Source organism: Carassius auratus, chromosome 4, assembly GCF_003368295.1.
Source record: "Carassius auratus strain Wakin chromosome 4, ASM336829v1, whole genome shotgun sequence".
NCBI lineage: Eukaryota > Metazoa > Chordata > Actinopteri > Cypriniformes > Cyprinidae > Carassius > Carassius auratus.
Window position 1 is genome coordinate 2,501,595 of NC_039246.1, and position 21,779 is coordinate 2,523,373.

The 21,779-nt window shown below is 38.0% G+C and overlaps 2 protein-coding genes across 2 annotated transcripts in view; one reads left to right on the plus strand and one right to left on the minus strand.

The window, feature by feature from the left end:
- LOC113066531 (gastrula zinc finger protein XlCGF57.1-like) overlaps positions 1-21,779 on the minus strand; it is a 1,043,158-nt gene that overhangs the window by 639,656 nt on the left and 381,723 nt on the right. The gene's annotated exons all lie outside the window — the stretch shown is intronic.
- LOC113066566 (gastrula zinc finger protein XlCGF26.1-like) lies at positions 1,864-15,206 on the plus strand. The gene is made up of 3 exons (XM_026238464.1): positions 1,864-1,892; positions 2,380-2,484; positions 13,434-15,206. The coding sequence occupies exons 2-3, from the start codon at positions 2,418-2,420 to the stop codon at positions 14,576-14,578; spliced, it is 1,212 nt and encodes a 403-aa protein (XP_026094249.1). The 5' UTR covers positions 1,864-1,892; positions 2,380-2,417; the 3' UTR covers positions 14,579-15,206.

Here is a 21,779-nt window from a genome sequence, read left to right on the forward strand (position 1 = left end):
ATGCAGGAAGAGAGAAGATGAACCCCCTTACTGTGCGTGTGTTTGATGTGAACAAGGTAGGCCATCGGTTCCTTGATATGTGCACAACAAGTGGGACGAGATGTGGCACAGCAGAGCTTAACTTCCAAAAGATGGAATACAATTTTCTTGTAATTGTCCATCAATGTTCAGGAATTCTACAGAAACACAGTAGTGTTTATTTACATGGCTGCATGTGTCATATTCTACACAACACTGCAAAGCAAGCAGGATTTTCCTTTGCTAAGGTAAGAGAGTAGACTGAATATATGTTTAATATATAAGTGATGTACAGATGATGGATTTATTAAAATTATTTTGTTATTATACTTAATACTCTTCTGCTAATGCAAGGATTTTGTTGTTTGTATTTTTTTCCACACCAAGCCACACCCCTCCATAAGGCCCGCCCCCAAAATCTCACTCTAAGCTGAACTCAAAAGTTGGCAGCCCTGTTAAACATGGAGGAACGACTGATGTTGTCAGTGAGCAGACACCCGGAGCTATAATGACACAAGTATAATACATAAGTTCATATTTTTTGAGTCGTTTATCGACCGGCTGCCTTCCCACCATTTTTTTACAACTATTTCCCCCTAATATAGCCTACAGCTACTCTTCGCTAGCAAGATAATGTGTTTATTCAGAGGATGTGTGCAGGAAAAAGTGGAAAAGCCTCGAATGCTCGATCAACATCAGCCATCTTACAAACAGACAACCGCCTAGCACTTGCCCCTCCCACAAGAAGCAGATTTCGCCTGACGCGCCTCAATTCAAACTCTTGCTTTCTACGCGCATCTATTTCGCTCTAGACGCGCGAATGCATTCAGAATGTTCAAGCAGCAAACAAGTCACGGTAGACGCGAATTTGACATTCTATTCGAGTTTTAAGATAAGGCAACTTTTTTTTTTAAATAAAATTCACACTCAGCGGTAATGAAGCAAAATTTTTTCTGAATGCACCACGTGAAACATGGATTCCGTCCTTTAGGATCAGTTGATTTTGATGTGAGGGAGAGAGCAAAGACAGAACTGAAGACGGAGATTGGGGGGAGAGGTGCTGTGCTCGTTCTCTCCGTCACTCCATCAGTAGCCTGCTTCACTCACAAAACACAATTACAGATCAAATAAGGCTTTGGGAGGACAAAAAATTTTTTGGTGGCCCCCCAACAAATTAAAAGTAGGAAAAACCCTGATGGATCAGTAAAAGTAATCCACCAATACACAATTCACTATGAACATCGTGTCACTCTAAAATGACGACGCAGTCAATTTAGTGTATTGTTTGTGGAAGTTTAAAGTGCACTGTGGATTTAATTCTGGGCATGATTGTATTGTACAATAGTAGATTATTAATGTGTGCAATATGCATTTTTATTAAACACTGACAAATAATATTTACAATTTTATGTGGTGTGTAGTATGTAACTTTTTTTAATATTTACAATTAATGTATGAATTTACTTTAATACGAATGTGGGAAGAATAAAAAACAATGTACAATGCAATGCAATGTATCAAATCCATTGTGAAATAAAACTGCAAGTAATTCTACAATTTATGAAAATGTTATTAGATTTGTGTTGGTAAATTATATAAAGAATTAAAAAGTTAAGTACTTGTGTTCATATATTAAACACTGTAGGCTATAATACAATATAAACAGACATATATGTCTGTATATATTGTATGGCCTGTTTAATATGAATCCTGCAGGAATGTCTCTGTCCTCCATGATCCCTACACAGCACGCAGCTTTCCTTCAGGAATCCCTGCAGGATTTATTTTATTTTATAAGAGCGGGACTTTTATTTTGATGGGGTGTCGTGACGTCACAGGACTGTGCCGCGCTCCTGTGATTCGGCTAAAGAAAGGTTTGTTTTTAATCGTGTAACCTGTTTTTATAACAGTCTATGCTTGTAACTTAAAGAGTTTAAATCAGTGCAGCTCGTTTGTGTTATAATAAGCTTTTTAATGAATACGTTATTTTCTATTGTTAGATTATATCTACTAGCGACAATGAACAGCTGTTAAGAGTAAAGCACAGAAAAGAAGCGGTTGATCATGAACACTGTTTGGATCGAAACATTTAATGGATTTAATAACATTTACTCAAAATATGCAGAAAAGAGCTGTCCGTGACTAGAGTACAACATCTTGTCATATCTGTTGTTAATTTACATGATTGATAATAAACTGTTTTTACAGAGATGCATATAATAATAAGCATGTTTAATGCTTTATCTACTGATTCTATAGTTTATTACAGATTATGTCTGTGTTGTTTTCTGAATTTGCTAGTTTTGAGTGTTTAGACGCACACAGAGATCTGTCTGTTAATTATTCTCATCTCAAACACAGATAAACTCATGTGAAGCGACTGAGATACTGTTATAAAGATGGAGTTCATTAAAGAGGAGAGTGAAGACGTGAAGATTGAAGAAACAGTCACTGAGGAACAAACAGGTCTGTTTCATTCTAATAGTCTCTCTTCATCATCTTTACTGCATGTAACTCATGATGAAATGAATGAGGTTGCAAAAACAATAACAGAAATAACATCAGAAACTGGGAGAAGAAGCACTTACTGGCAGAATAGTAGCAAACAAACAATTACTGAAAGAGAAAAACTCTGAAAAACGCCTGAAATTTCATTCATAGGCGAGTGCAATCCTGTGACAGTCTCGAGCAGTAATAGTGGAGCGTGTGAAAGAGAAGCATGATTCAAGAACACTGTTCAAGGTCTCCATTAATTTGTGCGTGTATTAATTTAATGTGTATATATTTTGAAAGCATTGAATTGCTATAGAAATCGCGATTCATTCAAGATATGTCTAATCAATTGTTATTATTATTTTTTATTTTTAGCATTAAAATAATGCCAAATTCATAAGGGAATTCAAATAGTAAATATGTAATGCGGCAGACACGATCACTTCAGTGCCTCAGTTCAAGCGGCATGTGAACCCATTATATATTTCTCTTTACTTCTATAGTATGATGAAATATAAATGAACATCAAAAGGTAGACTATTTTATAAGAGAGCCTACAGGGGCCCACAAATTATTGAAATGCTTCATGTAAAAGCTCATTCAGTGTTTCAAACTACAATAAACGTGTAAAGCTTGTAAACATTGCCACGTAACAATACATTTACCTTAGAATAACCATTTAGTGTCCATAAGTTCATCAGTCAGCTAGAAAAATAAATATTAAGAGCATTTTTCTGTATTTTTGTGCTATTGCACATTAATATTTTTACTTAAGCTTTTGTCTACATGATATAAAAGAAATGCAAGCTAAAGACAAAATCCAACTACTATAAAATATAATTTTTCTAATAAAGAAAAACCTACTCGATGTGTGAAAGTCACAACGTTTATAGGATGCACTGAGGAGGAGCCCAAACTACCCTCAGTGACCAAGTGATACTTGGTACAGTTCTGTGTAATAAATAATTCTTTGTGACTGAATATTTCTATTTGGAAAAGATGTTTAGTTCCCACTTAAACCTTTTAACCTGCACCTGGATGCCGGCCTGAACACTCTTTGTTTGCAAGTGTCAATGTTTACAAATAGATTAAATGAAACGGGACTAAATTAATCTTGACAAACTATGTATCATTATAAAGCCTCAAGCATCAACGACAGATCACAGTTTTTCAATGGAAAGCTTACAAAGAATGTATTTGCTAAATTTGTGTAAGCAGTACACATCAAAACATGAATAATAAAAACGCAGTACATTCCAGATTCGTCGTAATAACGAGTCATAAACACATCCACAGCTCAACCCTTTACATTGCAAGTAAATCACTCGCATGTGCAACTAAATCTTCACTCTGGCGACTAAATGATGTCTAATATTAGCCGATGGCTAATCAATTCTCAGATTTTACTCGCCAGTGTTTGAGTTGGAGGCTAAGTATAAGTTTAGCACAGATATATGTTCACTCGCCGAACACTCTCTGACAGCGCTTCAGAATTTCACTCTCTGTCAAGTGATCTGTGATATTTTTCAGTTCATCTCAATGGACACGCAGCGCACCTGTATTGAATGGACACAACCTGCTTAATATTCTTGAATCCAGCAGCTCGTTCATCCTTAGTACATTTTTTACTGTTCTTATTAGTAGAATTCAGATTATTATTATTGTTATTATTATTATCATCATCTTATCAGTATGTACTTTTATTTTTTTTTACTGAAACACTGAATGATAAACAAATCACCAGTCCTAAATTCTGGTTACCAAGTTAATTATAATTACTAAATGGTTACCAAGTTAATTATAATTACTAAAGTTCTATCATTAAATAATACTTGATTATCCAGATATCATATTGCTTGACTGAATGATGTTATGAGTGTACTTTCAGGTATTTAAAAATCTTTGCCATTTTAAAAACATATACAGTATTAGGCACTATATGTATGTGTATGTATATATACACGTTCTTCTCAATAAATTAGAATGTTGAGAAAGTTCATTTATTTCAGAAATTCAACTCAATTGTGAAACTTGTGTATAAAATAAATTCAATGCACACAGATTGAAGTAGTTTAAGTCTTTGTTTTTTTTTAATTGTGGTGATTTTGGCTCACATTTAACAAAAATCCACCAATTCACTATCTCAACAAATTATAATATGGTGACATGCCAATCTGCTAATCAACTCGAAACACCTGCAAAGGTTTCCTGAGCCTTCAAAATGGTCTCCGACAATTATTGACACCCTTCATAAGGAGTGTAAGTCAAAAATAATAATTGTCAGTAAGTTGGCTGTTCACAGAGTGCTGTATCCAAGCATGTTAACAGACAGTTGAGTGGAATGAAAAAATGTGGAAGAAAAAGATGCACAACCAACCGAGAGAACAGCAGCGTTATGAGGATTGTCAAGCAAACTGGATTCAAGAATTTTAGAGAATTCCACAAGGAATGCACTGAGGCTGGGGTCAAGTCATCAAGAGCCTCCACACACAGACGTGTAAAGGAATTTGGCAACAGTTGTCGTATTTCTCTTGTTAAGCCACTCCTGTACCACAGACAACGTCAGAGGCATCTTACCTGTGCTAAGGAGAAGAACTGGACTGTTTCCCAGTGGTACAAATTCCTCTTTTCAGATGAGAGCAAGTTTCGTATTTCATTTGGAAACCAAGGTCCTAGAGTCTGGAGGATGGGTGGAGAAGCTCATAGCACAAGTTGCTTGAAGTCCAGTGTTAAGTTTACACAGTCTGTGATGATTTGGGGTGCAATGTAATCCGCTGGTGTTGGTTTATTGTAGGGTGACCACCTGCTAATAAGCCCAAGGGGGGATAAGGGGTATGTTTCTGAGGGACAATGTGAGACACTGCCTTGGGCCCCCACCCCATGGGCAGACTCACTGATAGTGGTTTACCCATTTCTAGCACATACCACCTTACATGGTATATTAATAATGCCCTATTCCTCTAAACATGTGTAACTGCTGATGTATGCTCATGACAGAATTGACATATGCACTTCCACTTACAATTTACTTTAGCTCATATACAGCATTCGCGTTGAACAAGAGTGAATGATTTGTCCAGTTTTTTTTTTTTTTTTTTCATGTTTTTGTAATGTCTGGGAAGCCAGATTGCGCATGCATCAACAGAAACGTTTTTTTTTTTTTAAGCGAACCGTGCAATCCCTATTACCTCAATAATCAATCAATTACAGGCCTAAAACAATCATGCCCGAGCAGACGGATATTAGTACATCTCATCACACCGGCACCCGCGTCTAAATCAGTTGTATGGTCTGGTTTTCAGTCTAAAACAGTTGCGTCAAGTATAAATGTCTCGTCTGTTTTTGGAGGTGCGTCAGCGGAGGCTCGCACCTGTTTTTCTCAGGTTTTGAAAAATCTTCGCGATCGACTTAAAATGCTTCCAAGATCGACTTGTCGACCGCGATCGACGGGTTGCTGACTCCAGATATAGATGAGCGACCAACTTTTTTTGAGCAAGCATTGATAATGCGTGACAGTCTCTCAATTTGTGGGACGCATGAATTGGGCTTCAAACGCTGTGCGCTCATGCGCTACACTGGACGGGTGGTCACCCTAGTTTGTGTTTTTTGAAACAGAAATCTTGGAGCACTTCATGTTTCCTTCTGCTGACCAGCTTTTTGAAGATGCTGATTTCATTTTACAGCAAGATTTGGCGCATGCCCACACTGCCAGAAGCACCAAAAGTTGGTTGAATGACCATGGTGTTGGTGTGCTTGACTGACCAGCAAACTCACCAGACCTGAACCCCAGAGAGAATCAAAACAATGCAGATGAGCTGAAGGCCACTGTCAAAGAAACTGGGCTTCCCAGTTTGTGTATAGGGGTATATATACAAACCCCATTCCAAAAAAGTTGGAACACTGTAAAAATTGTGAGTAAAAAAGGAATGGAATACTTTACAAATCTCAAACTTATATTCTATTCACAATAGAATACAGATAACATTTCAAATGTAGAAAGTGAGACATTTTGAAATGTCATGCGAAATTCTGGCTAATTTTGGATTTCATGAGAGCTACACATTCCCAAAAAGTTGGGACAGGTAGAAATAAGAGGCCGGAAAAGTTAAATGTACATATAAGGAACAGCTGGAGGACCAATTTGCAACTTGTTAGGTCAATTGGCAACATGATTGGGTATAAAAAGAGCCTCTCAGAGTGACAGTGTCTCTCAGAAGTCAAGATGGGCAGAGGATCACCAATTCCCCCAATGCTGCAGTGAACAACAGTGGAGCAATATCAGAAAGTAGTTTCTCAGAGAAAAATTGCAAAGAGTTTGAAGTTATCATCATCTACAGTGCATAATATCATCCAAAGATTCAGAGAATCTGGAACAATCTCTGTGCTTAAGGGTCAAGGCTGGAAAACCATACTGGATGCCTGTGATCTTCAGCTCTTCACCTCTGCATCACATACAGGAATGATACTGTAATGGAAATCACAACATGGGCTCAGGAATACTCCAGAAAACATTGTCGGTGAACACAATCCACCGTGCCATTCACCGTTGCTGGCTAAAACTCTAATACGCCATGTGATCCGGACTAAAGAGGACAAGGACAACAAGTTGTTATCAGCGCTCAGTTCAGAAGCCTGCATCTCTGATGGTATGGGGTTGCATGAGTGTGTGTGGCATGGGCAGCTTACACATCTGGAAAAACACCATCAATGCTGAAAGGTATATCCAAGTTCTAGAACAACAAATGCTCTCATCCAGAAGTTGTCTCTTTCAGGGAAGACCTTGCATTTTCCAACATGACAATGCCAGACTACATACTGCATCAATTACAACATCATGGCTGCGTAGAAGAAGGATCCGGTACTGAAATGACCAGCCTGCAGTCCAGATCTTTCACCCATAGAAAACATTTGGTGCATCATAAAGAGGAAGATGTGACAAAGAACAGATGAGCAACTACAAAGCCTGTATTAGACAAGAATGGGACAACATTCCTATTCCTAAACTTGAGCAACCTTTCTCCTCAGTCCCCAGACGTTTGCAGACTGTTCTAACAAGAAGGGGGGATGCCACACAGTGGTAAACATGGCCTCGTCCCAACTTTTTTGAGATGTGTTGATGCCATGAAATGTATTTTTATTACTTATTGTTCCCTTAAAATGATACATTTTCTCAGTTTAAACATTTGATATGTCATTTATGTTGTATTCTGAATAAAATATTGAAATTTGAAACTTCCTCATCATTGCATTCTATTTTTATTCACAATTTGTACACTGTTCCAACTTTTTTGGAATCTGGTTTGTATAATGCGATGCACTTGTCTCAGATGGGGCCATTCTATTGACAGACAAAACACAGATCACCTCATTCACTGACAAAAACCTTGTTAACTCCACTTGAGCTTGTTTTTCATATAGCCTAATATTAAGTGCAAGTGTCTGATACAATACCGACACTGACGACACAGCATTGTTTAATTATTGATTGTTTCCCCCTTTTTCTTTCTTTTTCCCCGTTTTAGTAGTGCGCCATGAAATTGTTTTATTTGTCAACATCCACAACAGACATCATATTGTGTGTATTTGGTTGCTTAGGCTCAACAAACTAGGGATGCAACGATACCACTTTTTCAAAACCATCTGATCCGATACCAAACATTCTAAGTATCTGCCGATACCAATACCAATCCGATTTCAGTGTTTGTTTGTTTATTTTTTACCTTCAAAACTAAGGACTGTTCATATTTCACTTATTCATTAAAATGTATTTGTTTAAGGTAAAGAAAGAAATACCAAATCTGACCGCACATTACTTGATGAAAAAGGGGAAAACATAAGAGATATATGATGCAATCTACAGTATGGCAGACAAATTTATTATGAAAAGATGATGCAATAACAGAATTAATTTATTTCAACAGTTAATAGTTGTATAACCATCTTAACAATATTTACTGCAATTATTAAATTCAATTATTTTCTGAAGAAAATCCAAAAAGTAATAAATCAAGTGAATCTTAAATCAGAACGGTAGCAAGCTGCAACACAGTGCTTGTATTACAGTATAACTTACACACATGAAAAATAGTATAAAACAAACACTAATATAAAAACCATGACAAGTATATAGGCCTAGACATCTCCAGTAACATAACCTGCTTCAGGATTCACTTTATCATAATTGGCAGTTTTTTTTTTGTTTTTTTTTGAGGAATATTATCATCTCTGCTCTGTCTGCTTTTAGTCGGTTCCTTCTTTCATCTAGAATGTTGGAGGCAGTGCTAAACAGTCTTTCACTCTCAACACTGGTACAGGGGGAAACGGGAGAAAGGCTGATGCAGTAGCAGCAAGGGCAGGGAAACGAATTTTGACTGCCCAGTAATGAAATGGGTTTTCAGACTGAGGGATAATTTGCTCTGTCATGTACATTTGTATTTGACGAAGACCACTCGTGGTAATGATTCCTCCTCCAGGTTCTTCTCTCTCCTTGAGAACTTCATCAAACATCATCATGAAGGTGCTCTTGCTTGTGTGTCCACTTGACACACTTGCTTCTGCATGAGAAACCTTCTTTGCTGGATCTGCTGTAGCAGCTAAGGCAGTAGTTGTCCTCTTCAGTGCATCTTCCATCTTCTCGACCTCTTGTATCAGGGCATTTTTTTGAATGCCTGGCAGCGTCTGCATTTGAAAAGCATCTGAAAAAACACATGCATAATAAATAGTCGATTTTATACAAACCTTATATGGTAATATTATATAAAAGTTGCCAGTTGTCTTTTGTAATGTAAATAAGATAACCAATCTATCATACCTATAAAACATAATCTATCTTTATCCTTTTTTTTTTCAAATACATTTTAGGAATTGTTTTTTAAACTTGCAATTAAAAATGAATGTATTTATTTTGCGATGAAAGTGCAACTGTTAGTGAAATTTTTACAGATGCATTCTGATAAAATACTCAAGGAGCAGTGTATTGTTTTATCTTACATTTTATTGGTCAGCAAACAATAAAAAGAAAATATATATAACCTATTTATAAAATATATTAGCTATTTTTCTGAAAAAAAAGAGCCTTATTTTATGTTTCAAAACCACAGACTGTTTTCATATTTTGGTCAGACATAACAAATAGAAATTACAAACATGCAAACATTTTTTTCACGTAAGGGTTATTAAAATTAAATAAATGTTTTTTTATAAGAATTATCATAGTTTCATAGGCCATGGTGGGTTTTTTTTGCTATTCATTCATAAACCACTGGTAACAGTATAGAATTCGGATAGGTCACGCATCACCGATATCCGATCCATTCAAAAAGCTTGGATCGGCATCAGTACTGATCCAGAGTATCGGATCGATGCATCCCTACAACAAACTATGAAAAATAACTATTTTGTAATACTAGCAAGGCGGCTTTATACCGCAAACTTTGGATGTGACTGTGAGGGCCCATAATACTGCCTTTGGAGCACACTAGTACCATATGGCTTAAAATACACAAAAAGGTGTGCAAATAATACAATTTTCTGACAATGCAACAATAACGATTAGTCAAGTGATAGTTCTGTTAGCTGTCACAAAATGCGAGCGAAAGTCTTGAAGGTATCTCAACGTGCAGCAGGTCGCTGTAGTGCAAACAAGATGCGCTGATGTGAAGCGTGCTCTGAGAGAGTTTATTTGAAGCTGGTTTCGAATGACTGATTTAATCTAAGTTTTGTGGATTTATTTTATTATTCAAGCCTACAATCTATGTTGAATAAATGCAGGAATTTCCCTCATTATAAACTTGAAAGCTGCGAGCATTTTTAAACCATGCAATATAGCTACACACAGTCCCCCACGGAAATTTAGGACCTGATTAAATATAACTCTATTATACAGAGATTTGTAAAATAAAATTCAAAATGTTTTTAGGCCTGAAAAATTGTTGTTTTAAAATTGCATGGCATTACCATATTATTCATGACCTTACAGACCCTAAAAGCAACTGATGCACGCTCTTAATCACTTAAACTAGTCCACCAATGTGATTGTGCGAATGCTCCTTTACCGTAATCACATGCCGAATCACATACCCCACTTTTTTCCGGAACCTCACAATTTACAAATTAAGCACTACTTTGTACATACAGTAAGGGAGGTATTGGCAAAATCTCACTTGTAGTAAATCAACCTGAACACTAGAAACATACTACAACCTTTTAGGAACATAAAAAAAATCCTTTTGAGGACTTTTTATAATCATAATCGTGTACTGTGTTTGTGTAAAGGGGTATATATATTTATATAAAAATTCACCTATAGTAAGAATTGTCCCTTCAACAGCCTTGATGAATGTGTAGCGAATATCTTGTGTAACTTGCATTCATACTCTGGGTTCATCTGCCTGTCTATAGTTTGCATCATTAGTTTTTGTTTTTTTAATACATATGACGGAAACAGCATGAAACCTTGCACGTTACGTTTATATTCGACATAACTGGATATAGTTTGTGAGCAGCCTTGAGCTGGTTTTCTGACAATTCGTCATTTCCCATAAAGGAAACCAAATAACAGAAACGCCACCTCTTCAATTACTGAGCACATTTATCTAATAACGTACACTCCACATACGTGCATGCTGTGTCGTGTCTTTAACTGCCAAACATATGTTTCCAATGACTGTATGCACACTTGCGCCTTTGATCACTGTGTACGTTGTTTTGTTTAACCGTACGTGTACTGGCAGCGCACAGCACCTGCCTCCACTAAATTACATTATATTTTCCCCCAAACTGTCATTAATATACATACTGACGTCAACTTGGACCACTAAATAAATAGAGTGCTATTGTTATGTAAGTATGAGTGTTAAATTATTTAGTGTACAGGTCAAAATAGAGGCTTTATGGAGTGTGTGTGTATACATGGTTTTAAGTATAACAGTTTACATTTCATTAATTTAGGGAAATGAACAAGTGTCTTAGCCCTCAAGGGACTATTTGGCCAACTAGCTTAATCCTGTTTAAAAAGCAAAACGTTACTGATATTGTAAAAAACATAAACTTTGAAGCACATGCTGGTTGATGGACTAGCATTACTCAACATTACTTACTACCTTCCAGCAACACTACATTCAATGAAGGTAAAATAGTAATAGCATAATAGTTTTGTATAATTTGTATAGTGTAATATATATGGTGAAGTTTAACATTGCCAACCTTTAAATTAAGTTGACAATAAGTAATAAACAGTATTGAGTAGTTGAGCAATGTGAATTTTTCCCTTACTACTATTTTTTTAAATAGTCGTTTAATGATTGTAACTGAAATGGAATCGGAACCATAACCGTTAGGCAGAACCAGAACCGGAAAATTTCTAATGATTACCAACTAAGCACAAATGTAAACATCAGCTTTTCCTCATATACAGTACATACTTGCCCTGATTATCATAATTCCTATTTACCACCTCCTCCATTCCTGCAAATCAGTTTTTATGAATGATGTAGAGCACCGATGCATGTTCCTGCAGCTCCTGGATGTGAAATGCTGAATTTTCTGCCGAATTTGAACCACTGAATTTGTGGAAGTGAATCTGTAAAGTAAAATAAAATGGACTGAAAATTCCTTGTCGAATAGTATACATCATATTTTTAAACCGATTGAATATTGTGGAAGCACAGATGTGACATGATATTCAGCCAAGTATGGTGACCCATACTCAGAATTTGTGCTCTGCATTTAACCCATCCGAAGTGCACACACACAGAGCAGTGAACACACACACTGTGAAGCCATTTATGCTGCGGCGCCCGGGGAGCAGTTGGGGGTTCAGTGCCTTGCTCAAGGGCACCTAAGTCGTGGTATTGAAGGTGGAGAGAGAACTGTACATGCACTACCCCCACCCACAATTCCTGCCGGCCGTGACTCGAACTCACAACCCTTCGATTGGGAGTCCGACTCTCTAACCATTAGGCCACGACTTCCCTAAACAGAGCTGTGGCTGTGAGAGGGGTCCTTCAGTGGAGACCACTCCAAACCCAGCTCTTCAACCACCTTCGAGAGGAGATGGGATAAGTTGGTGATCCATCTTGGCTTCGGAGCACTGGGCACAAACGACGGCAAGGGGGCGAGATCGGAAAACCAAACCCAACCATCTCCTCTGTGTCCAAAGCTGCCTATGACATACTGTCACCTGACAGCTTGTCGTCACTTACCCCAAATTAAACCAGATCTCTTGAGCTGGCAGAGGGACGCTGGTCAGGCTGGGAAAGAGCCTCTGCTGCCGAGCCATTGGTTAGTTTTTTAATACACTGCATGAACCAGTGGCCCTGCACTGTGTGATTGAAAAAGGCTTCAGTTCAGGTGAAAAAAAAGGCTTTTTTCCATAGCATCTTTAGTAACATAGAGAAAAAGTGAACTACTGACAAGGAAATTTTGATTACTTAATGATATCACCACATTTAATTTAATTCAGATACAGCATGTTAAAATCTACATTATCAACTTTAGAACATAATCGATTGAATGTCAAATAAGACAGATATGAAAAATGTTCCTTGAGCAAATTTTATTCCGTTAATTTTTATCAATTAAAAACTTTTTTCCCCCTGAAAGTTCAGAAAGTTTTCTTTCAAACTATACCAACCTTTTTAATCGCCTTGCTTGTTACTTGTGTGTATGTCACTTAGAAAAAAAAAAACCTTCAGTGAGGCAAAATACCTTTAGGGCTTAAATGATTAATAATTTTATCTAGAGTTTCAAATGTGTCTGGGTTTGATTTAGCGTTGTGACCTTACAGCTGCGAGTATATGCAGTGGTAATAGTCATTTTGGTACCCACTGAACTTTTGGCATTTTATGTTTTACAAGTTTGTCTAAAAGAATTCATATCTTTGTGCCAAGGTGATAACTTGTATTCCTTTCTGTTCACTCTAGACCTGATGGCGCTGAAAGAGGAGAGTCAAGACCTGAATGAAATGGAAGAGAAAAATCAGTATGAGAAATATCATGACCTCATGGCTGGAGAAAAATCTTTTAGTTACTCACAGACTCATAAAACAGAAACTACAAACCTTAAAGTCCAGATGAGAGTTCACACTGGAGAGAGTCCTTTCATCTGCCAACACTGTGGAAGGAGTTTCGATCTAAAAGAAAGCCTTAAAAGTCACTTGAAAATCCACACTGAAGGGAATTTTTTCATGTGTTCTCAATGTGGAAAGAGTTTTACACAGAAAAAAACACTCAATGTCCACATGAGGATTCATACTGGAGAGAAGCCTTACTCCTGCAATCTTTGTGAGATGAGCTTCAGACGAGGAGAAAGTTTTAGGTCTCACATGAGAGTTCACACTGGAGAGAGCCCTTTCACCTGCCAACAGTGTGGGAATGGTTTTAATCGAAAACAAAGTCTTAAAGTCCACTTAAAAATCCATGCTGGAGAGAAGCCGTTCATATGCTCTCAGTGTGGAAAGAGTTTTAGACAGAAATCAACCCTTAAATCCCACATGAGGATTCACACTGGAGAGAAGCCGTACTCCTGCAAACTGTGTGGGAAGAGCTTCTCAGTAAAAGGAAGTCTTAAAATTCACATGAGAATTCACACTGGAGAGAAACCTTTCATTTGCTCTCAGTGTGGAAAGAGTTTCAAACAGAAAAAAGAACTTGACGGCCACATGAGAGTTCACACTGGAGAGAAACCTTTTGATTGTGATCATTGTGGAAAGAGTTTCGGACATAAATCACACCTCAGTAAACACATAAGGATTCACACTGGAGAGAAGCCTTTTACTTGCCAAGAGTGTGGAAAGCGCTTCGCAGTTAAAGAAAACCTTAAGACTCACATGAGATTTCACACTGGAGAGAAACCTTACAACTGTCCTCAGTGTGGAAAGGGTTTCACAGTTAAAGGAAACCTTAAGACTCACATCAGAGTTCACACTGGAGAGAAACCTTACAAGTGTGTTCAGTGTGAAAAGTGTTTCAAAAATAACACATGCCTGAAACGGCATTTGCAAACGCATTCTGATAATAAACTTCCGTTGTCCTCAGTTAGGGCTGTCGCGATAACTGCAATATTGTAATACCGCGCTATTGACAATCAAACCGCAGAGGAAAGATAGCAACCGCAGAAACCGCGGTTTTTTAATGAGGTTGTGTCCTTCTTGTTTTTTATTTTATTTTATTTGCCACTGTGCATTCAATGTTAAATAAATTAATGATACAATATGGTTACGACTGTAATTTTCTCGCGAGCCGTTGTAGCTTAATGGTGCTTCGTTTGTTTTGAATAGGCCAGCTGAAACGATGGGAGGCGCTCGATCTCATCACAAAACCTAATGTCACGTCGCCAGTTTGGGAACATTTTGGCTTTCAACCCAATGAAAAGGGCGAGCCAGCAAATATAGATGAGGCGATATGCAAAATGTGCTGCAAAAAGGTTCCTGTGACGCAGCAATACATCTAATTTGAGGTCATCGGGAAATTCTGAAATGCTTAACGGGAAAAACACTTAATGTGGTTTAATGTACTAATTTACTACTCATCTTTTGTTTTTGTTTTTTTTTGTACACCGTATACTACTTTATTAGTATAATGTTTGGTTTTTATAAATGACTGTCTTAATACATTAAGCCACATTAAGCGTTTTCTTATAACTGTTTTCTATGGGAGGAAAAGGCTTAACGTGTTATTAAACGAGTTGCATTCATATTCAGGGCTCATCTGATTTTTTTATAGATAGTATACTTTATTAGTATGATTTTTTTGTGAATTTAGTCTGTTTATATCACTGTATTGGTACATTAAGCCATGTTAAGCGTTTCTCACGGTAAGCGTTTTAGAGTGTCCCCGGTCATCCAGCGCAGCTGCCCCCTCAAGCATCAGGTCGCGGAGCAACATCAAACAGAACAGCTGAGACCGGCCGACAGTTAAGAGTAGCTGAAGCCTTTGCGAAATCTGTAAAATACAGGCGTGAAAGTAACAGGCATACCTGCTGAAGTCACGGACAACCTCCGCGTCAGTGCCCATACCCAAGAGAGAGTGAGCAGATAACGAGCTCACACACTATCTGCATGAGGAGTGCATCGACTCCTGAGCGAATCCAGTGTCCTGGTGGGCCAGTGGTGATGTGATAATCAGTCTAGATTTCCGCTGCTTTCCAATGTCATGCTCAAATACGTGTAATACATGTTAGAACTCTTTGATTTCTTTAAAAATTGTACTGAAAAACGCATGTTCTTGTTGCTGTTTGGCGTTTAACAATAAACAAAAATGTTTTAAAACGTGTCTCTCTGTCAGTTAAAAAAAGCAACAATATATGCTACATAACTCAACGATAGAGCTTTGTTTGCCGCAAAATCAGGATAAATTAGGTATGTAAAAAAAATGTTTAAAAAATGGCGGTAATACCGCATAGCACGCTATTGAGCCACCCGTAATAACCGCAGGGGAAATTTCTTAACCGCGACAGCCCTATCCTCAGTGTGACAAGAGGTTTAGGAGCAATTTCAACATTCATCTGTGCATTCACTCTGGAGAAAGACAATTTGATTGTGTTCAGTCTAATAAAACACTTTGACAAACATATTAAGGTCATTTGGATATTCAAGTAATGTAAATGTCAGACCATATTTGTGTTTTTTGTAACGCTATGTAACTTTTTCTGTGTTCAAAATTTGATAAATCCATATAATAGCAAGTACATCATAAATTAGTCTACTAAACTCCCTCTTTGTCTTATCCCTAATCAGTACAGTACATTTATAATAAGTGATTATTTTTGAAATATTGTAGCTTGTTCAGGTCATCACTTTTGCGAGGAAACATACCTATTCACATGCATGAATAGCCATAGACAAACTTGGAGAAGTAGCTCTGGTTAGAATGTTTTTCCATGTAATGCATGCAGTTTTGTTTATTAACCGCTAGAGCGCCAAAATGTTGCTTTAAAAGAGCACTAATTGGATTCAAGTGTGATTAGCATACATTTAAACTAAAAATAGGTGTATGCTGCTGTTTGGGAACTAGTTCTGGGAGGCAGTTATACATAAATACTTTGACAGACTTTGCTTGGGCATTTCCGAATGACCACAACAAAATTTCAGATGCTGTGGAACAAGATAAGTCTGCTGATTTGTCAGGATTTACAGTCTCATAGCGCAAACCTCACATGTCTTTTCTGATGTGCTTGAGGAAATTTATTTGCAAAATGAATTTCCATCTCCCATTATTCACATTAACCCTTTAGCTGATCATCAAGCATAAATCCAAGGTTTCTGGCTGTTTTTAAGGAGTTATGGTTGATGTGCCTAACTTGATGGTGAAGTTGTGATGAAACGATGGGTTTGCTGGAGCCACAAGCAGTTCTGTCTTGGCAAGGCTGAGTTGAAGGTGATGGTCCTCCATTCAGTAAGAAATGTCTGTTAGACAAGCTGAGATGTGAGCAGCTACCGTCCGATCATCAGGATGGAATGAGAGGTAGAGTTGAGTGTCATCAGCATAGCAGTGGTATGAAAAGCCATATTTCTGAATGAAATAACCTAATGATGCCATTTAGACAGAGAAGAGAAGTGGTCCAAGAACTGAGCCCTGAGGCACCCCAGTAGTTAGTTGTTGTGACTTGGACACCTCACCTCTCAAGGACCTATCTGATAGGTTAGACTCAAACCACTGGAGTGCGGTTCCTGAGATGCCCTTTGCCAGTAGGGTTGATAGGAGGATCTGGTGATTAACCGTGTCAAAAGCAGCGGACAGATCAAGCAGGATAAGTACTGAAGATTTGGATTCTGCTCTTGCCAGTCTTAGAGCTTCAACAACTGAGAGCAAGGCCGTCTCAGCTGAATGTCCACGTCTGAAGCCAGATTGGTTGCTGTCAAGGAGGTTGTTCTGTGTGAGAAAGACAGAAACTTGGTTGAAAACAGCTAGATCAAAGTGTTTTGCAAAGAAAGGAAGAAGAGAAAATGAACTGTAGTTCTCTAAAAGAGATGGCTTGAGGGTGGGTTTCTTAAGTAGTAGAATTATACACGCCTGTCTAAATTAGGGAAAAAAGGGAAAAACACCAGTGTGGAGGGATGTGTTGATGATGTGAGTGAGTGCAGGTACAACTGCAGGGGAAATGGCTGGAAGGAGATGAGATGGAATAGGATAGTAGGATGTAGTAGTAGTAGTATTAGGATGATTAGAAAGGATGAGTTTGGAGACTTCTGCCTCAGAGAGTAAAGAGAAGGATGTAAATGAGTGTATGTTTGCTGATTATATGTGCTTGACAGGTTGTGGTGTGGAAAATTGTGGACTGATGTTTTTAATTTTATTAATGAAAAACGTGGCAAAGTTGTCAGCTATTAGAGATGAAGCAGGAGGGGGAGGAGGACAAAAAAGTGAGGAAAATATTTTAAAAAGCATGTGAGAGTTATACGAATTGTTAATTTTGTTATGGTAGTATGTCGTTTTAGCAGAGGAGACATTAGCAGAGAAAGAAGATAGGAGTGACTGATACACATTAAGGTAAGTAGAATTTTTGGACTTGAGGCACACCCTTTCAGCAGCTCTAAGCTTAGAATGGTGTTCGCGTAGAACATCAGATAACCAAGGGGCAGTAGGGGTGTTACGGGCTGGCCTGGAAGATAAGGGGCAAACAGTGTCTAAACAAGATGTAAGAGTGGAGCAGAAAGTATCAGTAGCACTGTTAGCATCCAAAGATGCAAACAGTTTAGGGGAAGGAAGTGAAGATGAAACCATAGCAGATAGCCGGGAGGGTAAGAGTGAGCGTAGGTTACGTCAAAAGATGACATGTGGAGGGGTAAGTGATGTGTCAGGGATCATGTTGAGGTTAAGATTGAGGAAGTGATCCGACGTGTGCAGTGGAGTAACCAGAACATGATCAGTAGAGCAGTGTCGTGTATAAATAAGGTCCAGTTGGTAGCCTGATTTGTGAATAGCAGTAGTTGACCCTCAATTAAGATCAAAAGAGGCAAGCAGAGTATCTAGGTGGATGTTGAAATCTCCAAGCATAACTGGGGAGTACCATCCTCAGGAAAGGTTGAGAGCAACACATCTAATTCATCTAAAAAGTTACCTAGTGGTCCTGGGGGTCGATAGACAACTACAAAATGTATTTTAACATTGTAGGTAACAGTAACTGAATGAGATTCAAAGGAGCTGTTGATACCCAAAGATGGTAAAGGATTAAATTTCCAATTATTAGAGATGAGCAGACCAGTACCTCCACCTAGTATTCACATGCTTGTTTATATTTTGTTTGTACTGCAACAAAAAAATAAAAATAAAATAACTTGTTAAAATTTCACATAGACCTCAAAAATGGACTGGACAAAATTATTGGCTTCTTGTCAGAATTGTAAGAAATAATTGCTTTTCAAGCATGTGATGGTCCTGTCATTTGTATGTAGACATGTGGCAAGTAACTAGTGTGGGCAATATAGCAATCACACTTGCAACCAGTTAAGATTGAGAAAAGTTGACTCAACCTTTGTGTTGTGTATCACACTGAGCATGGAGAAAAAATAAAAAAAGTTGTCTATGGGTTTGGGGGGAAAACATGGACAATCTCAAGGCTACAAGTCAATCTATAGAGACCTTAATGTACCTGTGTCCAATGTGCACAATATCATCAAGAGGTTTACAGCCCATGGCAACAAGTCAATGTAATTGGAAAGGATGACCTGTAGTGACAATTGGACGGAAGTCTATGGACTGGAATCGTGACCCTTAACCAAGGAGCTGCTGCTTTTCTGTCAACTCTGTTTTTGACATAGAGGACCTCTTGAACCACATGACCACTGCTCTGGTTAGGGCTGCCTATATATCAATGGAAGCAATTTTGTACATTTTCTGTGCAGTGGTGCTGTTTTGTTCCTCAAAGCGAGCTAAGGAATGCATTCAACTCATTCAGCAGAGAGACGGCTTGTAATCCATAATGATCTGTATCCACTGCCACAGGCTGGGATACATACTGCTGTCTCTGAATTGATGGGCTATCCTCCTGGAGTGCTGTCTCTTAGCGTCTCTGATGCAGTGGGACAGGTTGGCCCTAGCTGTTCTCAGGCCCACCTCATCTCCAGCTCTGAAGGCAGAGTTCAATGTCTTCAGGAGTCTGTAGACCTCTCCTGTCATCCACAGCTTCTGGTTGGCCTGAACAGTGATGGTTTTTGTGACTGTTACATCATCAATACACTTGTTGATGTAGGCAGTGACAGTCTCAGAGTACTCCTGGAGTTCAGTGGTGTTATTGTATGTGGCAGTCTGCTTAAACATATTCCAGTTAGTGGTTTCAAAACAGTCTTGAAGAGCCTCTGATGACCCTTCTGGCAACACTTGAATCTGTTTGTAAACTGATTTGGTGACTTTAATGAGTGGTCTATATGCAGTGTATTTTTTGGAACACACTCTTTTAGTCTGCATGGTTGAAATCCCCAGCTATGATGAGAAAAGCATCAGGGTGTGCTGTCTGCTGCTCACTGATGTGCTGGTACAGTTCATTTAGTGCCTCAGTCTTGTTGCTGGAAGGAATGTTACATCATACAGATTACAGCAAATTACAGCAGTATGGCAGTATATTCCCTTGGCAGATAGAACGGCCGGCACTTAATAATCATAAACTCCACCGGGGTGAGCAGTGTTTGCAGACCACAACAGCATCGTGGCACCAGGAGTCATTGATGTAAACACAAAGCCTGCCACCGCGAGACTTGCCTCCCATGACGAGATCTCTATCCACTCGATAGCATTTCAGCTGGAATGCTGTTGCTGAGCCATGTTTCTGTGAACACAAACAAACAACAGTCTCTTACAGTCCACTGAGTCGAGTTTAGCAATCGGATGTAATCCAGTGTATTGTCCAAAAAGTGTTAGTTAGTCAGTATGATGGTGGGGATAGCTGACTTGTGTGGGTTAGTCTGAATTCACCGCCAACGATTGAGATAAACCTGAACAATATGTTTGCTCAAACCAGTTTGTCATGCATTTCTTTATTTTAACACAGCGTTTACAACTAAATCCTAGCACTCAAAACAAGATAAATGGTGTGTGTTAAATTTCACGATAAGGGTGCGATTAATCACCAAAAAGTTTGATTAATTGTGATAAAAAAATTACAAAGTGACATCATATTATTTACATAGTTTAAGGCAGCTCAAAAGTAGATAGTTATGTATAAATAAAAATTTGAATGTAGAAATATGAAATGTAAAAACAATATAATTTTAAATATGAAAATAAAACCACCAGTAGGTGGAGGCAAGTCACTGTTAGTGAAAGAGACATTTATTTAGTCTTCAAAATACAGATTCTTTCAGTAAAAAACACAATTGCTTGAAAGTTTAGCTTTGGGTTTGTTTAAAACTATTTTCATTGGTTAAAGCAATAATAGAGTGCCGAAGTTATGACGTCACTTTGTAGGCCAAAACGCAGAAGTGAGTTAGCACTTTGGGTTCCCTTGGCCTAAAGTCTATGGGTTTTTTGAATGGGTTTTTGCTAAATCGCCTGAAATAAGGTCTGTGGTTAACAAAGCCTCTAAATATTTTAACGTTTTGATCTATGACATAAAACACACCAGTTATAACATGCTTGTGATTTTTTAAAACTTTATTGCGTCTTAAAAACGGTGGTTGCTAACAAGTTGCTAAAAGGAGCTACATCGTTTGGCGTGGACTTTAGACGTCATCATGACAAACATGAAATCTCTCACTAGCCCGCGTTTCAGCCTCACGTTTTTAGAAGTTTACCTTTCAGTTAATATACATAATGTTATATATTTAGTCTTTTCAAATTGTAGTTTTCAAATATTATTGTAGACAGAATTCTGTGATATTAAGATAACCGATTACCAGTTCTTTATTTCTGTGGAGAGACTGTAGTGTGCCAATAGTGTTTTGTTTTGTCCCGAGATGCAACCACAAGTCGTCGAATGAAAGATGCTCGTTTTACCGTTTTCCGTCTAGTGTTACCCAGCAGAGACTCTGGATTCGTGCTGTAAGGTAAGCTCACACAACGAGGATTTCCATGTGAACACTGTATTTACGCCGGCCTTAATGTGGCCACGACGAAACTTTAATGGTGCATATTGCTTAACACGCTAATGTTACTTTGACGGTCAGATGGAGTTAAAAAGGCTAGTAAGAATAAATGTTTTTCATAACCAAATCAACAGTTAAAATACCTTTGACTTTCCCTTAAAAGATCTAAATGCTTGTTTACTTTGCAACGGTTTAATAGATTTGATCCGCTGCAGTTTTATTAAAGGCTAACATTACGTCGAGAAATGTG

Coding starts and splice junctions, on each gene's coding strand:
- LOC113066566 (XM_026238464.1), top strand. CDS start 2,418: ATGGAGTTCATTAAAGAGGAGAGTGAAGACGTGAAGATTGAAGAAACA. Junction 2,485..13,433: donor AGTCACTGAGGAACAAACAG/GTCTGTTTCATT, acceptor TGTTCACTCTAG/ACCTGATGGCGCTGAAAGAG.